The 27,339-nt window shown below is 37.0% G+C and overlaps 2 protein-coding genes across 3 annotated transcripts; one reads left to right on the top strand and one right to left on the bottom strand.

Annotated features, from left to right (window-relative positions):
- Window positions 1-7,595: 7,595 nt before the first annotated feature.
- dmtf1 (cyclin D binding myb-like transcription factor 1) lies at window positions 7,596-13,944 on the bottom strand. The gene is made up of 17 exons (XM_079868192.1): window positions 13,627-13,944; window positions 12,995-13,107; window positions 12,764-12,889; window positions 12,265-12,356; window positions 12,052-12,151; window positions 11,859-11,935; window positions 11,619-11,776; window positions 11,473-11,505; window positions 11,270-11,379; window positions 10,106-10,334; window positions 9,863-10,014; window positions 9,634-9,786; window positions 9,403-9,488; window positions 9,137-9,295; window positions 8,823-9,029; window positions 8,597-8,744; window positions 7,596-8,498 (listed from the first exon to the last, which is right to left on the bottom strand). Exons 2-17 carry the CDS (start codon window positions 13,098-13,100, stop codon window positions 8,461-8,463), a joined length of 1,974 nt encoding a protein of 657 aa, XP_079724318.1. The 5' UTR covers window positions 13,101-13,107; window positions 13,627-13,944; the 3' UTR covers window positions 7,596-8,460.
- Window positions 13,945-15,269: 1,325 nt separating this feature from the next.
- On the top strand, window positions 15,270-27,290 carry elapor2b (endosome-lysosome associated apoptosis and autophagy regulator family member 2b). 2 transcript variants are annotated; one of them, XM_079868735.1, is made up of 22 exons: window positions 15,270-15,526; window positions 18,035-18,155; window positions 18,992-19,181; window positions 19,309-19,456; window positions 19,543-19,632; window positions 19,713-19,818; window positions 19,904-20,053; window positions 20,217-20,305; window positions 20,388-20,568; window positions 20,665-20,793; window positions 20,891-20,981; window positions 21,061-21,163; window positions 21,323-21,460; window positions 21,541-21,804; window positions 21,900-22,073; window positions 22,228-22,417; window positions 23,267-23,363; window positions 23,463-23,564; window positions 24,597-24,723; window positions 24,808-24,986; window positions 25,071-25,239; window positions 26,073-27,290. In XM_079868735.1, exons 1-22 carry the CDS (start codon window positions 15,428-15,430, stop codon window positions 26,139-26,141), a joined length of 3,006 nt encoding a protein of 1,001 aa, XP_079724861.1. In that variant the 5' UTR covers window positions 15,270-15,427; the 3' UTR covers window positions 26,142-27,290. The 2 variants fall into 2 exon arrangements, with proteins under 2 accessions (XP_079724861.1, XP_079724862.1); XM_079868736.1 differs by lacking the exon at window positions 15,270-15,526 and adding an exon at window positions 15,891-16,186.
- The last annotated feature ends 49 nt before the right edge of the window (window positions 27,291-27,339 follow it).

The raw sequence follows: 27,339 nt of genomic DNA, 5'->3' as shown, positions 1-27,339 counted from the left end.
GTTTTGAGGCATTTAAAAAACAACTTGAGATAACTAAAAATTTAAAATTCTCTAAACTACTGGCAACATACACGGATTTACCCCCCTGAAATGTATTTTAATTTGTGTTATAAATAGTTTACATTTGCGTTACATGTTTTTTTTTTTTACGAGACGCTGCTTGATCTTATTGTTGATGTTTGTTATTTGGAAAAAAATAAAAAAGAGCTTTGGTCACGGGAAACAGCGCCACTGTGTGTTGAACATGGGGACTGTAATACAAACCCCTTCATCAATCCACTTGTTAGACACATTTGCTGCTGCAGTCACACCAGTTTCACAGAATGAGGGTTACCATCTAGCCACGAACGAGTCACTGTTGCGATTTGATTTCCAGCACTGTGAATAAAGGCAGACAAAGAACACTTAAAAGAGCCAACAAAATAATTCACTCAGTTTTCATTGACCACCAGATCAAACTGGAGCATAAATAAATCACAGATGGCTGTTTATTGTGTCTAAAATGTTACGGCTCATGTATGCTGGCTTCCATTTTTTTTCTATTAACAGATAATGTAAAACCATTAAATATAAAATATCTTTGTGTTATTATTTTATTGAATTGTAGGGCTTATTTGTTTGTTTTATGGACAATTTACTACAAACCTTCCTTTTTATTATGCAAATGTGTCATTAAATATCTACATATTTATAAAACTGATCCGAGATCAGGTAAAAACCATATAAGACACTGGTTCATGGGTTCACAGAGATCAGTCACGTGACTTCGGCAGTTTGATACTCGCTCCGAATCACTGGTTCAAAACAAAATTATTCACAAAGCTTCACGAAAGTTTCTAAACGTCCATTCCTGAGTTTAGCTCCAACCTCATTAAAAACAACTGAAGCTAATCAAAGTCTTGAGGATTACTGGAAACTTCCAGGTAGGTGTGAAGGACTGTTTCTTATTCAAATAAAACAATCTACTTGAATAAACAAGATATGCTTTTTACAAGTGATGCATGTGTTATAAGTTTGAGTTTGACATGTAATGAATGTATAAAGTTCTTAATAACAGCACTTATGATTGTGTGTACATTTAGTATTTGGTAATATTTCAGTCACTTGTTACTCATTTCAGTAATCTGACTAATTTTTAATCGTTTGATGAACATGTGACTCACATAAATGTCATGAAGACATTTTTTCAATCATATAAAAATTACACAGAATTTTTCTTCATACAAATGAACAGATAATGTGCAAGAAATTGTTTGGTGATTCATGTTCTTAAGTAAAATCTGACAAAGTCAAGAACACAAATCCACTCCAATACAGATTACAAACAGGTGCTCAAACTAAACATAAGAAGAAAGATCAGTGGGCGATCAGATGCTTATTCTGTGTGAAAGTCCCGAGTTCAAATCCCAAGATTATTCAAGTTTTTATCAAACTTTTAATAAAACTCCTTCCAGAACTCCGCAGAACTGTGGCTCAGGAAATAACGCGTAGCATTTTCGTCTTGGAGTCCTGAGTTCAAGTTCCACTATTTCTGTTGTCATTGTCAAAGTGCCCGAAACGCCAGCGTTGAGTGTGAAAGCCACAGTGGTACAGTGGATAAACGCATGTTCTCTGGTGTTGAGGCTGTGATAGAGACGAGGGTTCAAACCTCACTATTGTTTACATTCAATTGTTGTCATTATAACCAACAAAGTGCCACAAACACCAGCCTTGAGTGTGAAAGTCACAGTGGTGCAGTGGTTAAACACACACGCTGGTGATGAGGCTGAGATAGAGGCGAGGGTTCAAACCCCACTATTGTTTACATTAAATTAATGTCACTATAACCAAGAAAGTGCCCGAAAACGCCAGCGTCAAGTGTGAAAGTCACAGTGGTGCAGTGGTTTAACACACACGCTGGTGCTGAGGCTGTGATAGAGACAAGGGTTCAAACCTCACTATTGTTTACATTAAATTAAAGTCATTATAACCAACAAAGTGCCCGAAACGCCTTCTTTCAGTGTGAGAGTCACAGTGGTGCAGTGGTTTAACACACGTTCTCTGGTTATGAGGCTGAGATAGAGACAAGGGTTCAAACCCCAGTTCAGCTTTTAAATCACAGGCTCATTCAGGTGAACAGTGAACTATAAGTTCCAGCTCATGTCTCAGCAAGAGATCTGTGGCTCACAGGTAAGAGCGCTGCCTCACGGTTTCAGAGGTTGTTGGTTCGATCCCAGCCAGATCTCCGCGATACGAGTGAATGGTGTATGTGTGAAGGGGCGGGGATGTTTCGGGTCCCCCCCCCGAACCCCGGCACGATGTCCAGCAGCGGTTATGCTTCTTGATACAATCAAAAAAAAAAATTTAGCTGACTAAAAATTTTGGCCTGCCGTCCCTTCCCCACCTATTTAGGTTCCCATCATTTGCTTTGTAAAGGGACGACCCTCCAAAAAGAAAATGATGGTAACCTACATGTTTAGTGCCAAACAACAACATTCACACGTTAGAAGTCTTACCTGTCCATCAGCAAAAGTCCATCATTACAGTGAATGTCTGTCCACACGTCCCAGAGCTCTGCTTCTGATGACTGGACGCTCCAAACACATCCCGTATTCTGTAGAGGAAACACAAACAAACACAGACATTAGTCCATTGCACATCAGTTTTTTAAAGTTAGTCTAAATAATAGTTCATAAATATAAGATGTCATAATTTAATACTGTCTGATAGACATATACGAAATATTAAGCACTGCAGCTCTACTAAAGCATTAAGTAGCAGAAACATCAGAGCTTCTCACTCCAACTGACTATAACAAACATCAATCCAGATTATCACCTTCAGTAAGACTACAACAACAGCAATGACAAAATCACCATTCCTTATTATTCTACTTTATATTATAAATATCTGATGGCGATCCATTAACAGCTTATAAATGTAACGCAACAACATTAGTTTTCCTAAAGCTGTCAGTGAGTTCAGCATGTAAACACTGTCTGTCTGAGATTAACCTTCATATGAGATGAAACTGCCTTCATATATCCTCCTGAGACCCAGAAAAAAAAAGTTTGTTGAATTGAGTTTTTTTTCCATGTCATCACCACACTGTTTAGAGCACAAGAAACAAATGGTAAAAAAAATGTTATGCTATGTCCTCTGTAGTGGACACCAGGACTGAGTTGTTTAAAAAATAAAATGACATGAAATATGTATAGGCAAAAACAATGGGATTTTTTTTTCAATCACCAATAAATTTTGGGGTTTCAGGATTTTTTTTAACCAAAATTTGAGATTCTCAACTATGTTATGAAAGAAATAACGGAATTAATTGATACACCATTTTACTTTATGCAATATGTGGGTAAAATGGCCATAAATTAATATTCCCATTCAATGCAATGTATCTATACACTGTATCTAATATGTGTTCTTGGAGCAACATTTAATGAAAAAAAGAAGTGTAATAATTGGAGTAATAATTGGCAACATTTTAATAATAATATCTAATATTTAATAGGAGTATTGATGTATAATTTATTTCCATATTCACTTGTTGTGTCTCACAAAATGCCTGATAAACATGAGTTAAGTCCTGGGGCTCGTTCTTCGTACGTTGCTTATTACATCCGAGATCAAATGACACATCCAAGATGATATCATCGTGCTAATCATGATCCGGCTAATTGGGTTCTTCGAACTCACCTGTTGTTTATGATTAGTATAGCTGGATTGAGTTATCTGAGATAACTGCGCGTTCATGCGCTGGCTTAAAAGGGGATATGTATCGATCGTAGAAACATTGATCAGCAACGCTGCTATTGGCTGTTCAGCGTGGCCAAAGAGCGCGCACAGTTTTTCTCCTCAACAGAGCAAGATAGTCGAAGTTTATTCGGAATTTTAATGTTTAATCAAAACGCCAGGGAACACCTCAAAGTCTGCAAAAGCCAGGAGAGAGGGCTGGCAAAAAGTAGCAGACAATTTAAATCTGTTAGAAGTGGCCATGTTAGATGTTTTTATCACTTATTAGCCTTTTTTGTATTTTAATAATTGCATAATTAGGCTACTTTGTTCATTTTAATGTCAGAGTCACCACACTAGAACATGGGAACAAATAAAAGTGAAGTACAAAAATATTCTACACAGCCTAATGGTAATTTTTAGTTATATTATAGTCTCTTCTCTTCTATAAAAGGCACTGTTAAATAAATGGTTGTCTGTTTATAAAAGCAACCAAGAAAAAGGCTGAAAAAAGAAAAGATCTTAGTAGCCTACACTGTAAAATAATTGTACAAATATTGCTGCATTAAATGAAGGTCGCATTAAAAGTAATGATGAATTGCTTTGACTTGTGAAAGTGAAAACTGATAAACTTATATTAATGTAAAAATATTTTGCCATGAGTTATTGATCACATTTTCCCGAGTGTAGTTCATTGTAATGACATTGTGTTTTCCTCTTTTGTGCACTTTTACATAATACACCAACACTTGTATCTGTTCCCAAGAAAGTGGTGGCTGAAATATGTGCAGTAAGTGGACATTTTCTAACTTTCCAAAGGAAAGAAAGTATAAGACTTTGTAATGTCCATTTGTTTCCATTGCACTGGACAGTGAATAAACCCTCTCAGATAACTGTCATATGGAGGAACTAGACTACCTGCAAGTGCATAAATAACTTTACTTCATTTATACTTGTATGCTTTATGGCTGCAATATAAGTTGCAGGATTCCACATCTACAGAAAGGCCTACAGAAGAGTCTGCACAGACAGAGGAGACATAGGCCTACAGGTGGGCAGTGGATAGCCAACTTTTCCTTTTTATTTGTTGCATGAGGCATGTGTCTAATATCTTGTTGCAGGCACTTGACCACTGGCTTTTCTTTACAAAGAACAATTGAAATAAAACTCAAGGAACTAAGCATATTTGTCTTTTATTAAACATTTAATGAAAAGTGTTGTGTAATATGGCACATGCAACAATGCCACAGGTCCTGTCAGGTGTGCAACCCTCAGACTTTTCAGACACTGAAATCTTCCCTTTAGTTAGCCAAAGTTCATTTCATTGTGTGCCCTTGTCCTGGCTAGAGCTGCATTGTAACTGGTTTGGGTCAGGGAATGGGGTCATAAAACACCTGTCTGCAGGAACATGTCATAATCACCTATGAAAAATGCAGTTCTGTTAGGATCAATAAGTGTATGTAATACAGTGAGCTTGATATTTAATTGTGGAACTTTCCTTACCACTTTCAAATAATGTGCAGGAATGTGAATCTCTGAAAATTCTTAAGTCATGCACAGATCCTGACCTTTTTGCTTTCACATTTGTGATTATGGAAGATTTGTCAACTGCCTTTTTTTTAATTTGATATAATATTATTAATCTGGAATATTAAGAATCCCAATTGTAACTGGGCTGCACATTTACATTGTGAACCCCCTTTCTGTTCACATAATCCCCCTTTCTGTTCACATAATCCCCTTCATTGAGGCCTTGATGGCAGCCTATAGTCTATGGTACCAATCACGTTAGTGAAGCCTGAGTGACATACTGTAATCGGCATGGTCATGATTGTATGATCTTCATAAAAAATGATGATAGCCTAAAAAAAAAATTTGCTTTAAAAAAAACTGCTTTACAACATTGGGTCTAAAGTGGCTTGGAAATGCCAAAAAAAAAAAAAAAAAAAAAAACCACTGTTTTTTAAACCTAAAAGCGCCAGGTAAACTCCAAATGACACGACAGACAGCCCTTTCCATCAACTTCTCCGCATCTCCAATAGTGTAAAGCAGGGGCGTAGAATTTAGTAGGGACGCTAGGGACGTGTCCCTACCAATATCCAGTGACACTGATATATCCTTAGCAATAATTTCGATCAAAACTTAAAATATATTTATAATGATGTCCCCGTCCCCACCAATTTCAAAATCAAACCTACGCCACTGGTGTAAAGGAAACTCGCAAATAATCTTAGGGCAATGCAAACAGTTTGTGCTGTATTTAAAGCCAGACTCCGACAAGTCGAAAATAAATGTGCGTTTCCAACAATTTAATAATGTAAACGACAATCTCACGAGTCACGAGAAAGAAAAAAAAACATCTCAGAAAGTGCACTATCGCGCTGCGCTGGACTTCCCGCATCAGCTCCGCTTATGAAGCCGGGATCTAATCCTGTTTACATGAAATAAGCCTGCTCCCGAGCAGGTTTGAGCTTGCGCATGTGTTGCTATGACAGCAAGTCCAGGATGAGCTTCGAAGAACCAAACGATCCAAGATCATGCCAAATCGTCAACAATCAAATCCAGGTAACTGAGTTAGCGACGTACGAAGAACGAGCCCCAGGTGTCCTCTACAGTGGACACGTTTGAAATCAACGCCCTGTTCTGGAACAGAAAGATTTTTTTTTTATTTGAAACCCCTTAACGTTTTCCTGAGATGTTGTTTTATGAATTACAATTTGAAAAGTAGTCCAATTTAAATTATAATTACAATATATTATCATATTTCCATAAGAATGCTACATTTGATCACTAAATTAATGTCAGACATTTTAAAAGACCAAGGAGAGAAGTTGTTTTCATGGTGAAACCTCCAAACATTTGGTATCTCTGAAAAGTCCTGAAAGTGCTCTTTACAGGACACCCAGGTTGTGTCATGTGACATGATGTCAGAGAAATTCACTAAAATATAATGTCCACTACAGTGGACAAAAGTCTATTCTTGGGTCCCAGGAGGATATAAATATCTGATGGCGATACATTAACAGCTTATAAATGTAACGCAACATTAGTTTTTCTAAAGCTGTCAGTGAGTTCAGCATGTAAACACAGTCTGTCTGTGATAAACCTGTGATAAACTGCCTTCATATATAATTAGCTGTCGAATAACAAGTATCTTGGAAAACAACCAGATTTAAAGGACACCATCATCAATATATATATTTTTTCTTTTTGCTTTTAGTCCATGTGCGTTCATTTTGTAGTGTTCAACACAATCCATAATAATAACATGAATGTAAATGAACTGACAGACGAGCCCTGCTATGACATTTCAGCATAACTAATGTATCAATGACTTTTACAAAACGTAAGGACTTTTATAGCGCGTGCAAGTCATTTTACAAGAATATTTCACTTTGTGCTGCAGGATACTTACTAGCGACACTCGATTCCCGCAGCGGGTCTCTCTTTTGTTGAGCTGGATGCTGTTTAAAGACATTAAGTATCTCTCACTGAGCTGTTATCTGCAAAATCTGTACTTAAAACTGCACGTGCTGTGGAGACTGTCATCAAACGGCGTCATGTTGTTGTCAAGCACCGAAGGTGTCTCAGTCAGACTGAACGTGATTCTACTTGCGCCGCCTAGTGGAGAGGATGGAAAACTGCACTTCAGTTTTTGTCATACAGTGCCGACCGAGAGATTGAAAGTTGGTTGAGTTTACGTTTTAAATTAATTCCGAAACATCTCGCCTGCTTTAATATTTGCAAACGCAAAGCAAAAGTCTCTATTTATTTTGTACACACTAAGACTAGGTGAGATATAGGTGTTCATCAGCTCCCTCTTGTGGCCAATGCGTGTATTTGCATCAAAAAATTAAACCACAAAACTGAGGACTCGGAGGTGAGACAACTGAGTTTTGATTTTTATTCATTTAAAATTATACTTATCATGTATGTTCACAAGCCGGCACCCATAATCAAAATTTTTGGAATTTATGTTGCAGTAATTACACATTTGATCCTTTAGGACCTCAAACAAAACAAAAAAACACTGCAGCTTTTCTGGCGCAGTAATTTAGGTAAATTTTGGGGACAAATGGAGATTTAACCAATAACATTCACATCCACTGCCCTGTTACTTAATCTCTGAGCTCTTATAGTCCAATTAATTGTATTAATAAGAACAGATCATCTGAATGGGTAAACAGCAATGAATGACATGCAAGTGGTGACATTTTGTTTATTCAATAAATAAACACACAGGTACTAATTTACAGGTAAGGTAAATATTTAAACCATTTGATGATAAATTATGGCCATTTAGTTTAAGTGGACATTTGGAATGACACAAACATTCATGTACAACCTCTCTAATATCAACAGTGCAGCTTCACGCAGCTTCATCAAGTATTACTGTTAAGCAGGAAAGTAGGCTACAAAAACTAGTCAAGATATACATAGACAAAAAAACAACACTTAAAATAATGAACGCATAATTTTAAATACACCATAAAAAACAAGAGTTGCTTAATCAGATTATTTCATGTTCTTAACTGCACTGAGACACAGATGAGGCTCAGGAACTTGCATGATAGATAAATACTGAAAAAGTGTTTTGATGCACGCAAGTCTATCCGATGATGTTTGGATGATCCTGCATGCGGCATTTCTCCCTATCCACTTAAGTCAGTGTTTTGTGTCTTTTTGTTGTGCTGGAAATCCCATCCTGGTTACCATGGCAACCGTTCCAATAGTGATGCTTCAGTTTGATCCCTCTTCCTGGTTCTCCAGAATGGGATCTGCATGGAAAAACAAATGGTCAAAGTGCTTTCACTACCCGTTAGCCTTCTAAATAACTTCTCAAACATAGTCACAGTCGACTAGTAAACAGCAGTACCCGTCAGCGTTCCAAGGGGCAGGACAGAATTGGTGCTGAGGTCTTGATTAGATGGAATAAAGCTGCTTGGAGACGGAACCATGAGGACGGCTCCTTCATCCATCCCAGAACTCTCTACCGTTTCCTCCACTTTAGGAGAGTCTAGAGTCTAAACCAACGAAGGAGAATTACATTAACGGGAAGGTGGCATGAGAATTTTTGGAAGGAGTTTAAAAAAAGACTATACCTTTTCTCCTTGTATATCATTTGATCTCTCATCACTCTGCTCCTCTTCCCCAGAGTTGTTTTGGTTTTCCGAAGGCTCTTCCTTCACGAGCTCCTGCTCTCCCTCCAGCTCTGATTGGCCGAGAGGGTCCGAGAGGTCCTCTGAGGTCACCGTCTGGATGATAATGCCAGGGTGGGACATCTGAACGGTCACATTCTCAGTGTCAGTCTGATGAGGAAAGAGAAAATAAATAATGTTATTTTATTTCCGTAAACAAATGTGTTTTTAATAGTTTTAGTTAGCTATAATAGCCCTTATACACACAGAAGTTTTACCGTGAGGCTGTGTAAAATAATCTGGTCTGGTGAAGACGGCGAAGCTGCAGCTGTGAGTGTGACCGTGGGATTGGCTGAGAGTGTGAGAGGGAGGCTCTGATTGGTTCCTGTTTGGAGGAAATAAGTTCCAGGGGTGCCAGTGGGCTGCAGGTGAAATGACTAGGGAGGAAATGACACTAATTATTAATAAATTCAGCTTGAAATTATTTAATAATCATCATAGTTTTAAAAACAAAAATGATCAAAATGAAATCTGAGAGACTCACAGGCAGTAATTCAAAGGTCTGTAAGGCTCCGGAGTTCAATGTGATGGTTTCACTGTCTGAAGTGCCACTGGCACCGTCTGAAGAAGCTGTGCAAAGAGGAAATGAGCATTGTGACTGTTCACATCGAATCTATTAAACTCACATAACCCTTAATGTCCCCTCAACCTGCAAGCTGCAAGAAACATCACAAGCAGTTCACTGAAAGCACAGTCACATGATTCTTTCACTCACAGACATGTGTGATCTGCACTGGAATCTGGACCGGGATCTGTAGTGCAGTGACGGGGCTGGGCGACGCATTAGCCGATCGGGAGCCAACCACCACGACTTTGTTCATCGTAGATGGCGGTGCCTCCACCACATCCTGCAGCCCTTTCAACAAGACTACACACACAGAGAACATTGCTCTTCAGAGTCTGAACTCGCATTATAGCACACACGCTGAACTCTGAAGACTCACCGGGAAAGGGAAGTTCCTTGTGATTGGCCACTTGTCTTTTGATGGTCCACCATTTGCTCCGGAGCCACTGAGGCGAGCGAACGCTGCTCCACCCACCAGACAGGATGTCCCAGTTAATGTCATTTTCATCCTCCACATCCAGCTCGGCTATCCTGCTCATACAGAGTTACGATTAATGATTCATATTTAGTTTGTGAACAGATTTACAGTACCGTCCATGCTGGCCCTTTTGCTGTGACCGACCTGCGTACAAGGTTGATATCGTCATCTTTGGTCCACTCTGTCCCACCGCTCTGTTTCCAGTTAAGGTAGTTGAGCCATTTGGAGCGGCACTGCTTCTCTGAACGAGTGCCGACAAGTTCAGCCACGGACGCCCAAGAGACTCCCTGAGTTACAACATCACCCGCCTCCGTGCCAGTCAACTCGTGGACCACCTCTGCCAGCCTTCTCTCTTCCTCCTCTGTCCATTTTCCTAACGCGTGGGAGTTTAAGAAGATATTAGTGTCACCCACACCTTTTTTTAAAAGCAAAAATTGTTTATAGTTGTGTAATATATATATATATATATATATATATATATATATATATATATATATATATATATATATAAATAATATATATATATAAATAATATGTAAATGAATAATAGGTTTTATATATAAAATGTATAATAAATGTTATAATTTATAATAATATTAAACTAATGATTTTTTATATTTTTTAATTAATACAAAACTATTACAACATTTTTTTTTAAATAAACATACATTATATGAAGAGTTCAGATGCAAAAGCCTCTAAGTGCCATCTGAAATTTTCTTCTAGAATGATCATTTTTATCAAGCTTGTACATTTAAGTTCAGTAATTTCACTAAAATGCCAATGAAAATTACCTATTAATTGCCATTTAAGTGAAATTACTGAACTTAAATATACAAGCTTCATAAAAATGATCATTCTAGAAGAAAATTTCAGATGGCACTTAGAGGCTTTTGCATCTGAACTCTTCATATATATATATATATATATATATATATATATATATATATATATATATATATATATATATATAACAATTAAATAAAACACTATTATTTATTTATTCATTAATATTTACTAGAACTATACTATATAATGATAATTATTTGTAATAATTAATTAATAAATTAAAGATTATATGTAACAGAAACATATTTAAAATTCTTTAATCCATTATATATATTATATAAAAAAATATTACTATACATTTCTATGTTCTATATATTATATATACATACATATACATTTATATAAAACAAAGAAATGTATCTTTAATATACTTTCAAATGGATATGTTTCTCCTAGTATAATAGAAACTAATATAAATGAAACTATAAAACACTCAAATGAAAATTTGGGGGAACTGACCGGTGTTGCATGTGTCCTTCATGAGTCGGCAGCGGTCCTTCACAGACGATGCACTCCGGCCAAGTGCCACCCCGATGGTAGCCCAGTCATTTCCATGTTTCTCCCTTAGCCTAATAACACACAAAACACACACGAAATCTGACAATGTAGACTCACAAATTCAGATTACACTAATGGCATTCAAGATTCATAGCTCAACTTACTCTTTCAATTTATTGATCTCCTCATCAGTGTATCTAAATGACAAGAAAAGCACATATGAAATATTACAACAGACATTTTTGCTGAATATATATATATGGTTTGTAAATCTGTTTTAACAGAGAAATAAAATCAACTATGTCCTTACTTGCCTACGTGGTTTCGGTTATCGTACATTCGTAGTACGCGTCTGTATACAGCAAACAGCGGTCTGTTCAAACCGCACGCTATACTGCGGTAAAAATCCTTCCTCTCCTCTTTAGACATCTCAAAGATGATCTCCGCAGGGTCCTGGATCTCTCGGTTCTGGGTTCGGAAGCACAGACGGATGAAGCAAATCAAAGATGGCACCACCAGCAAATGTGATGCATTCATAAATAATACTCACCTTTAGATAATGCTCTATGTTGCTCATCAGGAGATCAATCTCCTCTTTTGACCACATACCCTGCTTCCATTTGTGACCTGAGGATATATGACAAATACTATGACTGTGCATATTGATATCAGGTCCTATATTTCTAATGCTGAGTTTGTATGATAATACAGATCTGTATATATGCAGAATATACCAAACTTACCCTTGTTAACCAGTGTGTCTTTATCCTCTTTCGTGGTGAACCAGGCTTGACTGACAGCTGATACATCTTCACCTTTCTTTTGCCCAGGAGAATCCTTATCCTGTTGACAAACAGAAGTTTTACATCTGTCTTGATTATTTAAAATATTATTTAAATCATGCAAAGCTAGCACTGAACGGTGATACTCATAAACATATGCACTTGGGTTTCTACCGGTGTTTCAGAAGGATCATCTGATTCCAGCTCCCCATCTCTCATCTCTGTCGCAGTCATTGTCACCTCGAAGCTTTCATCACCTTCTGTAACTGAAATCAGCACAAACCAGTTCATAAAATATTCATCTTTACAGTTCAGTGCAAGTGATGGGTGCAATTTCTATAGTTGATTTTTTGTGTGTGTGTCATTTTAAGTTAAATATTAAAATATTATCAGTAAATAAATGTCATTATTTGTTATTTAGACATGATATAGTCAAGTCAAGCCACGCTTTATACGAACGAACAAGGTGTGATTATGATTCAGGCTGCATCACCACATAGACATGCATTTATAAATATTACATTAAAATTTTAATCAACATCAGTTTAACTAAAGACATTTCATGAGTGACTATCTGTTTAACTGACAGGAAAATGATTTAAAAACAGTCAATATTTGCATTATCATTTGGCATAAACTGTGTACACACATGTCCATGTGTGTTTCTACTCACTTGGCAGAGTGACAACAGAGTACTCGGTTGAGGTAGAGTCCTGAGGGTCTTCTCCGTCTTCATGGGACAGTCGCAGTCGTTTGTGAACAGGTTCAGTGGTCCCGTCTGAACCCAGGTCCTCCACATCTACATGTCCAAAACATGCAAGAATATTATAGAAACAAATACTTACAATACAAAGACAAAATGTCTTGTAAAGCACAATAGAATGAAGTCACGGGTGAGTTTTACCATTTTGAGGGCAGTGCAGAATTATGTTTCCATCAGTGTCCTGAGTAAATGTGACAGAATTGACGGATTCAAGGGTCACAGTTGCCGGGACATCCCCTGTGTTCATGCTCAGCCTACAGGTTAATTAATTGACACACACACAAGACTCACTTATAATATGCTAAAGGTAAGCATTAACACTTTATTTGTATTGTATTGTATATTCATTGATTAAACTAATGTAAAAATGTTGCCATTTTAATTCAGACAGTTTGCTGCTGTATTTATTTCCACCATAGATCCACAAGACATTTAAACCAGTGCACTGCAAACTTGAATGAAACACACAAATGCACGACTCGAGACCATGGTAAATATATATTTTTTTGTGGACAAACTGAATAATATCAGCATAAAATAATATTATACACCATTCTGCGTATTGACTTATTGTTAATTTCCTATATTCTCATTTAATATAAGCAGATGAGAAATAATGAGACGCCATTTTTATGTGTATCATGACGCCTTGAAGTAGCGACGACATTTATTCGAAGCGCGAGCATTGTTTTTTAACGTAAAGAATAAAACAATACAGCTCCAGCGCACAGGGGCGAGCGAAAGTGAAATTTAGCTATGATTTTGGTACTTACTTCCTGTTTTGGGTACGGGGACTTCGCAGTGACCAGGATGAAGGCAAATACCAGGATGGAGGAAAATACGCTTTTTTTTTTTCTTCCTCTCCTCATTCAGAGCGGAAGTATCTACAGAAGCCCGGTGGTGACTTCCGTTTTTTTTATTTATTTTTTGCTCGAGTGTGAGTCTGTCTAAAGTGCACGTTTATGTGACTTGACACCTTATATTACATAAACTCGTCTGTAGAATTAAAGGTTTTACTATGTAGGTTAAACACCTAAACACAAGCTGATGGCGCATTGAGACGATATCAGATTGGTGGCTGTATCAACAGCGCCATCTGCTGTTCATTATGGGGCTTGTTCAAATCAAATATGGATTTATTCATTTGTTTATTTACATAGAAAAACATTGTCAGAACATTTATGAGCTGGAATGTGATATACAATACTCAACTTGATTTCAAATTAACAACGAAATATTTTTGCTGCAACAATTTTGAAATGAAAATGTGTGATTTCCCTTTATAGGTTTCATCTTTGTGATAGTGTGAAAGTTGTTATGATCACCGGTGATAGTCTTACAAGATTCTTACAAAAAAATAAAATAAATAAAGAACGAAGGGTCTGTTTTACATACATATATATACATATATATATATATATATATATATATATATATATATATATATATATATATATATATATATATATATATATATATATATATATATATATTAGGGCTGTCAAACGATTAATCGCATCCAAAATAAAAGTTTGTGTTTACATAATATATGTGTGTGTATGGAGTATAATTATTTTCTATATATAAATACACACACATGCATTTAAGAAAAATGTGTTATTTATATATTAAATATTTATATATAATATAAATTATATATAATATAAATATATATACACATTATATACATGCAAATATTTCTTAAATATATACATGCATGTGTGTGTATTTATATATAGAAAATAATTATACACCGTACACACACACATATATTATGTAAACACAAACTTTTATTTTGGATGCGATTAATCGCGATTAATCATTTGACAGCCCTAATATATATATATATATATATATATATATATATATATATATATATATATATACACATATATATAGAGATGGATGGATGGATGGATGGATGGATGGATGGATGGATGGATAGATAGCTGGATGGATGGATGGATGGATGGATGGCATGAAGTTCCACTTAACTGCACTGTAGTTTCCTGTTGGTTAACTTGTTTTGTTTATATAATGACAGTAAATAAATGAGATTGTGTAATGGTGTAATATTACTGAATTATTTATTGTGCATTGTCTCTGGTGCCCTTACAACATGACTGTCTTACTGAGGGTCACTGTAAATAATAAAAGAGCATCGTGTGAGTGTTCAACTTTTTATGCATTAACAAAGCATCATATATAGACCATTGAACAATCCAATGCCAGGCATTTTATAAGCAATTGTATTTATATTAGAAATACACAGTTAGGTTTTTTTAGTGGAACATTGTCATTTGTGAATCCTTAATGCCTGAGGTATTACAAAAAGATTAACCTGGCCTAAATAAAAGATGTGAATTGACAGAGAGAGACTAGACTATCGTGACGTCAGACGCTCCCTGTCAATCAAAGCCCCGTAAGCGCAACTACAGTAGGAGCTTATCGTTGAGCAGAGAGCGGCGTGTTCGCATCTCAGTCTGTAGTTTATGCATAGACATCGCGAAACCTCGTTATCTTTACTTAGATCCTAGGCATTCCTTGTTTTTCTGTAATTCCTGCCTTTATGAGATGGAGAAGAGGGCGCTTTGGACATCCTGCTATTTTGTGCGCTTTGTAACCCTCTTCCTCTGCGCACGAGCGTCAGTGAATCTGCCACAGTGTAAAGAGGTAAACGACAACATGCCACCTTTCTGGAAAATATTTTAAACATCACGACCATTTTAAACCAGTCACAACCTTACAAATCTTGTTTCTGCTTATGATATAACTATTTAAAATGCATTCTAAAATGTTATAGCCTACGGATGATATTGCTGTGAGCTCCTAAAATGCTTATTGTTATTATGTATTATTCATTTTTAATACACAAACATAATGGTTATGGTTTTGAAGATTATACGGGATGAAAAAGCATAAAGAACATCTTGTTATTGACATTAAAATGGTTAGATCCGAAACTGACGAGGATCCTATAATATGATGACGCGGTACTCAGCTGACCAATCAGATGACAGCTCGATTATTGTGCGTTATGCGCTGTTGTTTTAGAGCTTGTAAAATGGATTCATACGAACTTAAAACATTTTTATACAACGCGAATGACCTCTCTGGATCTCCACTTTCCATTTGATTTGAAAAGACTGTGGTGTTGATCATGTACAAGTAGCCTACACTGATTTGCCTCATCCGTGTTTGCATACAAAGACGTGCACATTAAAGGGCCACAAAGGATGAATTCTGGGCAGAATGACAGCCTCAGTTACCATTTGCTTTTAATGTATAGAAAACGTTCTTTATATCTAAAATACGGGTTCGGAACAACATGGGGTGAGTAATGATGACAGCATCTTCATTTTGGGGTGAACTGTTCCTTTAAGAGCATATGTGAGGGAGGCTGGCTGGGGCGATAGTGGCAGGTGCAGGTGCATCATTAGTGATAATGGGTGTGCTGTAACCAAGCATTACCAGATGACAAGCACCTCCATGGGGATGCATTTATCACCTTACTGAAGGCAGTGTAGCCAACAACTTCATCACACTCTATTATACAGCATTTGGTGCTATACTAAGTTATGTAATTTAATGCATGGCATGTGCTCTTCCTTTGTGTGTGTATCCAGTGGATTTGGCTTTTGTGTGTGTACTAGGCCCCTAAAGGACAGGAGAACAATCAGTGTGTGTGTTCAGGGCATTGAACACAAACTGATTTGCAAAACAGATCTGTCAACAAAGACGTAGCACACACAGGAGGTATTTAGTGGCCTCATTATTTCAGGTTGTTATCAATGTAAATCAGACTCTAATACATTACCATCCACAACCATTAGCAATGAGTGATTGTCATGACAACAATCGCAGGGCTCCTGGCTGTTGCCCTGGTGACTGTCCGGGGACAGAAGGCAGATCGTTCTAATCCCCCCTCCGATCGTACACACACACACACACACACACACACACACGTGGCTATCTGTTATATGTGCCTGGGAGTTTGAGTGTTTTGGAAACAGTAAAAGATCAGATAGGGCTGAGTGGGGTAAGATGTGTCACCTGCTTAATCTGAAAAATGTCAGAAATTTTGTCATGTGACCACATGTTTAGAAAGGCCACATTCTGTAAAGCTGTGTTTTTGATAAGAGCACATGAGAAAAAAGATGAGCATTTTTTATATGATAGGTACATGTATCCAGGATTTTATATATATTTCTTGCTGCTGAAAGTATAAAACCATGTCAATTATTTTGCTAAAGATTACCCATATATATATAATTTCGTTTAATTACTTTATTTTGTTTTAATTACATTTTTTATTTTGTTTTGTTTTGTTTTATACCGAATGATAGTTGTACAGTAAAGGGATAAACTGTGCCAGTGGCTCAAATAAAATAATCATTGTGCTTTGCCACTAAATTAAACACTATTACAAAATGTGCAAAAACAATTCACTGCAAAATGTCTGAATAGGTCAATGTTGTACATGTTTCAGACATATGTTGAGTAGTAGTAACATTACAAAAACATTTCCATTTGAAAGTATATTAAAGATACATTTCTTTGTTTAAATGTTTATGTATGTGTATATATGAATATATAGAACATAGAAATGTATAGTAATTTTTTTTATATAATATATATAATGGATTAAAGAATTTTAAATATGTTTCTGTTACATATAATCTTTAATTTATTAATTAATTATTACAAATAATTATCATTATATAGTATAGTTCTAGTAAATATTAATGAATAAATAAATAATAGTGTTTTATTTAATTGTTATATATATATATGAAGAGTTCAGATGCAAAAGACTCTAAGTGCCATCTGAAATTTTCTTCTAGAATGATCATTTTTATCAAACTTGTATATTTAAGTTCAATAATTTCACTTAAATGGCAATGAAAATTACCTATTAGTTGTCATTTAAGTGAAATTACTGAACTTAAATATACAAGCTTTATAAAAATGATCATTCTAGAAGAAAATTTCAGATGACACTTAGAGGCTTTTGCATCTGAACTCTTCATATATATATATATATATTAATCTTTATATAAATATTAATCTTTTCTTTGCTGGTTTATGAACAAACCCCCCCCAGAAATAGTCATGTTTAATGACCATAACGTGTGTTTGATGTAGTATGTCTGAATATGTCGATATCTGTGTGTGTTTCAGACAGATTACTACTTTGAGTACACAGAGTGTGACAGCACAGGCTCCAGATGGAGAGTTGCCATTCCTCACAGACAGGGGAGCTGCACGGGCCTGCCAGAGCCAGTCAGAGGCACAGACTGCAGTAAGAAAACAACCAAATATAGACACGCTTAATGAAAATGCACTACATTAAATTAAATGCCACTTGGTTTTGATATTTGAAGTAAAGTCAAAGCACACTATGCTGCTCAAAATGAAAATAAAAAAGTATTTGGACACTTTTAGTAGAACATGTTCATAATTATTATTTTATACTTTTATATTTTTGACTTCATGCATACATAAAATCACATTGAAATCAGGTTGTTAAAAGTAATTGCAAAACCAGATCATAAAAAAACGCTGAAGTTACTTTTGAGAAAAGCTCTGGGAGCATTTCCTTGGTTTTATATTTAGTTAGTTATCAAAAGTACTTGTCAAGTGAAGTGACGGGAAGGCTAAGTATGGCAACACACACTCGGGAATTTGTCCTCTGCATTTAACCCATCCAAGTTAGTGCACACACATTAGGAGCAGTGATTAGTGACACACCCACACACCAGTCTGGCTCTCTAACCATTAGGCCCCGACCGCCCCCAATAACAATAAAATTCATGCCATTTAAATGCTTTTATGTGTACACTATTAAAAATAAAGGTTTTAAAAGGAGGATTTCACAGCATTGCCACTGAAGAACCATTTTTGGTTCCTCAAAGAACCTTTAATTGAACAGTTTTAAAAATAACCCCTTTTCCTTAGCGTGAATGACATTTTAATCATCTAAAGAACCCTTTTTCACTATTAAGGTGTTCAATTATGGAAAGGTTCCATGAATGTTAAAAGTTGAACATGGAACCATCGATGCCAATAAAGAACCTTTATTTTTAAGAGTGTATTGTGTCAGTATGCAAACACAGTCTGTTCTTATTTGTTGCACAGCTTTTTCTTGTGAAGCTGGGGAGTTTTTAGAGATGTCCTCCCAGCAGTGCACATCATGCGCGGCTGGCTCTTATTCGTTGGGAAGTGGTGTGCGTTTCGACCAGTGGGATTCCATCCCTGCAGGATTCAGCAGTCTGGCCACATACATGGACTCAGGGGGTTCAGGAGACGACTCAATGACCTGCAACAAGTCAGTGCCAAGTTGCAGGCCAATCTGAAATATATATTCTGTTTATATCAGTACATTCTATTCTAGGCTTTTGCAATATTTCTACAGATCTGGATCTTCCTATTTACATTGTGTTGTTCAATTGCAGTTCTTCATGGACAGCTCAGGGAACTCACTTGGAATCCAATCGCGACGACTGCACAGTGTCGCTGGTGTACGCGGTGCATCTCATGAAGCAGGGATCCGTCTCCTTTGACTATCAATATGTCGACAGCAACGTCTTCTTCGAGTTCTTTGTGTGTTTTACTTTACACATCTTGCAGTTTATTCCACAAATGCGTTGTAAGCGAAAATATAACTCCAAAAAAAACCTTTGGTACAGATTCAGAATGACCAGTGTCAGGAGATGGACCAGACAGGGAGTGAGAAATGGATCAAACTCACCACCAGCGGAGAATGGGGAACACATACGGTTAGGAATCTTGCTTATTATATTAATATTGATGTATTTGGATGTAAATTGACATCTAATGTAGCCTTTGTATGTCACAGGTAAATCTGAAGACAGGAACGAATATTTTGTATTGGAGAACCACGGGAATGCTCTTGGGTGGCAAACCAGTGAAGCCGGTCCTTTTGAAGAACATCCAGATCGATGGTGTGAGATTCTGACAATATAATGCAGATCAATATAATGATTCTTAATGACAAATCAATTATACTTTTACATGTTTTGTGAGCAGGTGTGGCGTACACGTCAGAGTGTTTCCCGTGCAGGCCGGGCACCTTCAGTAAAACTCCAGGCTCTTCCGCATGTGACCTTTGTCCCAGGAATACTTACTCTGGAAAGGGAGCCAGTTCGTGTACACATTGCTCCGAGACTCAGTATTCCCGTACGAATGCAGATGATTTCTTACATTATTTGTTGTGCCAAACAAACTACTGTACTGTTAACTGTTCATTTTAGCTTAAATCAAATACAATCCAGTAACTTAAACACACTTTTCTCAGCGCACGTTTGTGTATAATGTTGTTCTACATGTGTGCGTGTTCTAGAGGAGGGATGGTCACGGTGTAAAGAGAGGCCTCCTTGTTCAGAAAAAGATTATTTTCAAATCCACACAGCCTGTGATGGTGAAGGCAAGGTAGGATATAATGCAGATTGTGTTTTGTTGTAAATGTTGTGTGGATAATTTGTTAATTGTTAATATTACTGTATCATCTTAGACCCAGATACTGTACAGGTGGGTGGAGCCTCAGGTGTGCGTGGAGAATGTGACCGGTGCTGTGACACTGCCACCTTCTGCAGAGAAAGAGGACTGTCCACCCTGTAATCCTGGCTTCTATATGCACAACTCTTCTACCTGTTTACCTTGCCCACAGGGGACTTATTCGGATGGTACCGCAGGTATATAGACACACACATAAACATAGATACATGTGTGTATTATTAAGTTACACATTTGGTTTACTGGTTCTATAACAGAGATTTCATTTGGCACAGAATGTCAAAGATGCCCGGGAGGAACTGAACCTTCTTTAGGATATGAATACAAGTGGTGGAACATCCTGCCGAGGAATATGAAAACATCTTGTTTTAATGTGGGCAACTCCAAATGTGATGAAATGAATGGTAAGTGTACTACAAATTTGTGTATATATATATATACACTATAGAGAGAGAGAGAGAGAAAGCGAGCATATTATATATATCATATTTGCTTCTGTAGGTTGGGACGTGGCTGGCGACCATATTCGTAGTGGAGTGGGTGGCTCAGATAACGATTACCTCATCTTAAATTTACGAGTGCCTGGATTCAAGTGAGTCTACAATTCTAGTGTAAAAAGTCTGGTTGTGCTTAGAACATTTACAGATTCCCTCACCTTTTATCTCACTCAGACTTCCTACTTCTGTGGATGATGCTTCAGCTACTGAGTTTGGCCGAATCACGTTTATCTTCGAGACCAACTGCAGCGCAGACTGTGAACTCTATTTTATGATAGTAAGACAAAACAATAACATAAATAGTATGTGAAAAACGTAATGCGGTATGCAAAGATAAATTAAAAATGTAGTATGCTACCTCACAATGTTCCATATTTAATTCAGCAAGTGGCTCAATCATTATGATAAATGAAGTTAATCAATGTCTTCTCTGTAGGATGTAAACAGGAAGAGCACAAATGTTGTGGAATCATGGGTAGGGAGTAAACTCAGACAAGCATACACCCACATCATGACCAAAAATGCTTCTGTGTCTTACACATGGGCTTTCCAACGTACCAACAAAGCTATTGATGTAAGTGTACATTGGAAATGAGTCTAAAGTACCTTTTAGTTGCATGGAAGACGTTCTCATTCGCTGTCTGTCTCTCCCAGGTGCGTCACTATGTAAATGACATCGCGAAGATCTACTCAATCACGGTGACTAACGCGATGGATGGCTCAGCGTCTGGTTGCCACGCCTGTGCAATGATGAGTCAGCAGGACGGCTCTTCTTGTGTCCCCTGTCCTGCTGGACACTTCATCAACAAAGACACTAACCAGTGCCAGGAGTGCCCGTCCAACACCTTCCTCTCCGGGCATCACATCTATGGGCTCGAGGCTTGTCAGCCATGCGGTCCTGGTAGCAAGAGCAATAAGGTAAGAGTAAAATCAGAAGAAATGCATGACTATATGACAGTATAACTATATATAACATCCAAAATGTGTTTTTTTGTGTGTGTGTTTGTGTCCAGGAACACTCTGTGTGTTTTAATGACTGCACCTTCTCGCATATGGATCAGAACCGAACCTTGACCTACGACTTGAGTGCCTTAAATTCAGTGGGGTCAATCATGAACGGGCCTAGTTTCACCTCCAAGGGAACCAAATACTACCACCTGTTTAATATCAGTCTATGTGGGGCAGAGGTACTCTCACATACAAACATCTCTATCTTTAACTGACTTCAGTCTAGCTAATAATAGATTGCTTTAATAGAAAATAGAAACAGGAACAATTGCTTTTTTTTACTTCTTAAGATGATCTACAAAGTCAGCTTGCACTTTTTACTCTCTGTCGCAGGGGAAGAAGGTGGCGGTGTGCACTGACAATGTCACAGATCTGTCTAGTAAGGACGTGCAAAATGAATCCGCTGATCTCAACAATTTCGTTGAGACTTTTGTGTGCCAATCTACCATCATTCCTGCAGATGGGCGGGGCTTCAGAACAGCCCTGTCGTCTCAGTCCATCAGCCTGGCTGACACTTTCCTTGGTGAGATTATGTGGTCTGTAACCTTATTTAATGTTATTTAGCATACACTACCATTCAGAAGTTTTGAGATTTTTAAAATGTTTTTGAAACAAATCAATTTAATGCATCCTTGCTGACTCCAAACTTTTAAATGGGAGTGTACGTTAAATTACTTAAATGTAATTTGATGTCAGTCTGTTATCTCCTTCTCTAAGCAAGTCTGCTCAGGGATCAGTGTCAATGCCTTTATCACAGCAAAACCCTTAACCTGCAATAATCTACAACAGGGGTTCTCAATTCTGGCCCTCAATATCCACTTTCCTACAGAATTTAGCTCCAATCTTGATAAAACTCTCCTGCCTATAGCTTCCTAGGCTGTGTCTGAAATCACCCCCTAAATAGGGCATTATGTGAGGGGACAGCCTTTTATAATGGTGCTCGAAACCATAGTGGACGTTATCAAGCGCACTCATTCAGTCCCATAATGCACTGCAACAACGAGTGTACAACCAATGTACAAACTACGCAAAAGCGGCAACCTTTCTGGCACACTCAGTGTCCGAATTCGCTCACTCGTTTTCATTCACTCCCTCAAGCGAACTATATTAGTGGACTAATGTAGGGAATGGTAAATGAGGGTATAGGGGGCAATTTTGGACACAGCCCAAGTAAAAAAAGAATACCTTGATTAGCTTGTTGAGTTTATTAGGGTTAGAGCAAATCTTGGCAGACCTTGAGGGCCAGAGTTGAGAACCCCTGATCTACAATAAAAGCTGTTTTTCACAGCACTTTTGTGTTTAGTTCCCTTCAGAATAGAGGTGTTTGAATTGCTTACATGTGTCTCACTTTCTTCATGCTTCCATTTCTCAGGAGCGTCTGTTGATAACAGTCTGGATGGGGTCACTGCCAGCACAGACCTCTTCTCTGAGCCGTCACGGAAAGTTCCAGATATCAACTTCTTCTATCGGTAAATGAAGAAAGATTAAATTGTTAAAAATTCTTATTTGATGTGTGCAATGATATTACATTAATAACATGAATGTTTTTTTCTCACCCCAACTCTCAGCTCTCCGCAGCCCACAGCGTCCTGTCTGAACGGCCGCAGCACAGTCGTGACTCTGCGTTGCAGTCCTGAAAAGAGCACACGCGGGGAGCTCACTGTGCCGAGGTGCATTTATTCAGTTTAACATAACTTTTTTCCATTTAATGTTCCATTAAAATGTGCATAGCAGAGTAGCTCAGTAAATTGAGAAAAAGATTTTTATATGGATAATTTATTTATAAATAAAACCCAGACAGGACGTGTAACGTCAGTTACATTATTTGTATAGGGTGAATTATCATCACAGCTCAACAAATGAAATATCACCCATGAGTGAAACTCCGTTATTAATATATATGCTAATACGAAAACCATTGGAGGTTTGCAAGCCAGTTGCAAATATGCAATGAATATAAAATTGCCAGACCGATTAATTAAATTTACAAACAATTTTCTTTGCTTAAAGAAAAGACAATGCGTAAACACATTAACCACTACGTTTTTTATGGAAGCTTGTTTCTGCCTCGGAATAAAACTATTTAAAAGATAATTGTGAGTTATAAAGTCTGAATTGTGAGTTATAAAGTCAGAATTTTCACTTTTTCTTGCAAATGCGAGTTTATATCTCACAATTCTGATTTTATATCTCATAATTGCGTGTTATAAAGTCATAATTGCGAGAAAAAAAAAAGCTAAATTTTGAAATGATAAAGTTAGAATTGCGAGATATAAACTTGCAATTGCTAGAAAAAAGTCAGAATTGCGAGATGTAAACTCACAATTTTTCCCTCAGACTTTATAACTCGTATATAAATTGCGAGTTTATATAGAAGTGGTTACAAGTGACTGTTTTTATGAGTGAATCATTGAATCATTCACTTAATAATAGATTAATTCAAGAACACTGATTCAATCAGCAATGCCTCACCACTACTTTGTATGTCTTAAGAGACACGTAATCGTCAATTCTAGTACTTTGGCTTAGTTTGGAACTATTTTTGTTAGCAGAGCAAAAAATTTACAAAGTAACTCCCGATACTGTGTCTAAAATATTTCTTCGTTTAAATGTTTAATTATATAAAAAGAGTTTGATCATCACTCAGCAACAGCACTCTTGCTTGTGTGACATTTCTTGACTGTGTGTTTGTGTGTGTTTAGCAAGTGCCCAGCAGGTACATGTAATGGCTGTGAGTTTCACTTCCTCTGGGAGAGCTCTAGTGCTTGTCCTCTCTGCACTGAAGCTGACTATCACTCAATAGAAGGAGCGTGCAAAGGAGGAGTGCAGGTACATCTCTAACTGTATCACAAATGTATCTAGTACAATTTATTTGACGTCTTCTTGATCTTTCATTCGTCTGTCTCATGACAGGACACCCTCTATGTGTGGAACGAGCCAAAACTCTGCACTAAAGGAGTTCCGCTCCTGAACAAGACCTCTGCCCACTGTGAGGTGGTCGGCCAATGGGTGAAGGCCGGAATTGGGGGCGGAGCCTTCATGGCCGCCCTCTTGGTTTCCCTCACATGCTATTTCTGGAAAAAGAACAAGAGGTAACAAGCTGTCAATGGAAACTTTGAAGCTTCAGATGTAAAAAGTGCTTTTAAATTTTTTATATCTTTTTCTTTTTTGAACAGGCTTGAATATAAATACTCCAGACTAGTGATGTCAGCCAATAAGGACTGTGAGCTGCCAGCAGCGGACAGTTGTGCACTTGCAGAGGGGGAGGGGGAGGAGAATGATGACGATGTCGTTTACTCAAATACTCCTTCGTTACTGGGTAAACTGAAAGCTATCGCGAGCAAGGTCAGTTACTTGTCAAATTTAATTTCTGTGATTTAAAAATATATATATTTTACACTACCATTTAAAAGTTTGGGGTCGGTAAGAAGTCTCTTCTGCTCAGCCAGGTTGCATTTATTTGATGAAAAATACAGTAAAGTCAGTAATATTGTGAAATATAATTTAAAATAACTGTTTTCTATTTTAATATATTTTATGAATGCTTAATATGCTGTTTTGGTGCACAAGAAACATTTCTTAAAATGATCAATGTTGAAAACAGTTGTGCTCCTCAATATGTTTGTGGAAACCATGATATTTATTTGACACTTTTGATCAGTTTAATGCATCCTTGCAGAATAAAAGTGTAACTTTTTTAACCGATCTTAAACTTTTGTAGGGTAATGCATAGAACTTGTAAACAAACAAGTTAACAAATGTACTTGCATGAATGGGTATTATATGGTACTTGATATTATTAACATATTACTGGAGGCACACAATTTTACCACCAGCAGTCATATTATATAATAAAAACAAGTAATTTTTTTGAGAAATATCAAAATAAACACCAATTCGCTCACTCATGAGGCAGCAGTGTAGTGTATACACTGCCCGGCCAAAAAAAAATGTAAGTAGCAGAAAAGGAAACAAGACCTCAAGAAAACAACTTTTGTTGAAATTGAGATTATAAGAAAATTAAGTTGACAAAATAAGACATAAAAAATAATTGGAGCTTCTGTAATATACTGAGATATGGTACAAGCTTTCTGTGGTAATTGACAGCTTGCGACACAGAGCTTTTGTGTAGTTTTTACTGTTGTTTCACTGTTTCATTTACCTTTGTTTGGCTGCAGGCAGATGGAGACAACAGCGAGTCAGTACAGCTGAAGTCTTCTCAGTCAGAGAGATGGGTTTGGGGATAACTGGATAAAAAGAGGACCACTACTGATGGAGAAAAAGAGACAAATACTCATGGAGTTTTCAGTGTTTTGACACTCCTTTTTCAGTTTATCAATATTTACAGCCATCCCCCGTCAAAAGTCCCAGAACATATCTTTATAGGGACAAAAAACAGGAAATCTCTCTCTCTCAAATTAAACTTAACCCTATAAAGTAACTGTGTCACATATATATATACTGCTAGGACATGTCAAAAGCAAAGATACCACAAAGGCATTGCTCTCTGACACACATAACAATATACCACACACACGTCCATCCAAGCACGGGGGCATCAGAGACACATTTGTATCAGGTGTATGTGTGTGAACAATTGAAACCAATGATGAAACCGTATGTTTGCAGGTATGCGAGAGTTCTATATTTCACACACTAGCATTCACACAACAATATCCAGTGTTTGGCCAACAGATGGAGACAGAGACTAACCGCCAAACAGCAGATTTAGTTTCATCTCAATGCCAAACATAACACAGCAGATCTAAAAGAGACAACAAAGGCCCTTCCTTCATGTATTGCAGAGAGGTCCATCCTCTCTCCACATCTCTCTTCTGGGGAGAACAAGAGACAATACAGTTTTCTACTTTGTATTTTGTATTGTTGTGTATTTTGAGCTGTATAAAGTTGTTATAATATATGTTTTGTTTTACTCCCTGATTCCGTTTATGCTTTAATAAAATTTAAGAGCGCTTTAAACGTGAAGCAAGTGTGTTAAAGTGTACAAGAAACGCACTCCAGACTACCAGCTACCAGAACCATTTCACCAGAAGATCCTTCAAATACATAAATAAAGGTCCACGGGCTTTGCACCAGCAAGGATATTTATCACAGAAAAACAGGATGTGACTCACCTAGAGTAGCTCATTCCTTGGTTACCTAATTGAGAATCCACAAGTTTGAGAAAGAGATCAATTATCTGGACATCCTATGGTGTGAGAGTTACTAGACAACCAATAGACAAATACAGTTTACATGAAAGACATAAAAAACCCATCAAACTGGCCACTGACATTCATTGATTTAACTTGTTTGCACAATGTATTTACATTTGCATCATTATTATTCAGCTTTGCTAGTGCTTAACTGTAATGTATTCTGGAATATGAATAATTAATAAAAAAATATATAATATTTTTCCTAGTTTTTGGGAGGCAGATATTT

This window comes from Squalius cephalus (assembly GCF_949319135.1).
Source record: "Squalius cephalus genome assembly, chromosome: 4".
In the NCBI taxonomy this organism is placed as follows: Eukaryota; Metazoa; Chordata; class Actinopteri; order Cypriniformes; family Leuciscidae; genus Squalius; species Squalius cephalus.
This window is presented reverse-complemented; position numbering and strand designations above follow the sequence as displayed.

What these genes read in the sequence shown, in the direction of transcription:
- dmtf1 (XM_079868192.1), bottom strand. Translation starts at nt 13,100, where the DNA reads ATGAACACAGGGGATGTCCCGGCAACTGTGACCCTTGAATCCGTCAAT. An exon ending in GATATCAACCTTGTACGCAG is followed by an intron (nt 10,015 to 10,105) that starts GTCGGTCACAGC and finishes CTGTATGAGCAG; the next exon opens with GATAGCCGAGCTGGATGTGG. An exon ending in AGACCTTTGAATTACTGCCT is followed by an intron (nt 9,296 to 9,402) that starts GTGAGTCTCTCA and finishes TTTCCTCCCTAG; the next exon opens with TCATTTCACCTGCAGCCCAC.
- elapor2b (XM_079868735.1), top strand. Translation starts at nt 15,428, where the DNA reads ATGGAGAAGAGGGCGCTTTGGACATCCTGCTATTTTGTGCGCTTTGTA. An exon ending in AGTCAGAGGCACAGACTGCA is followed by an intron (nt 18,156 to 18,991) that starts GTAAGAAAACAA and finishes TTTGTTGCACAG; the next exon opens with CTTTTTCTTGTGAAGCTGGG. An exon ending in CCTGGCTGACACTTTCCTTG is followed by an intron (nt 22,418 to 23,266) that starts GTGAGATTATGT and finishes TCCATTTCTCAG; the next exon opens with GAGCGTCTGTTGATAACAGT.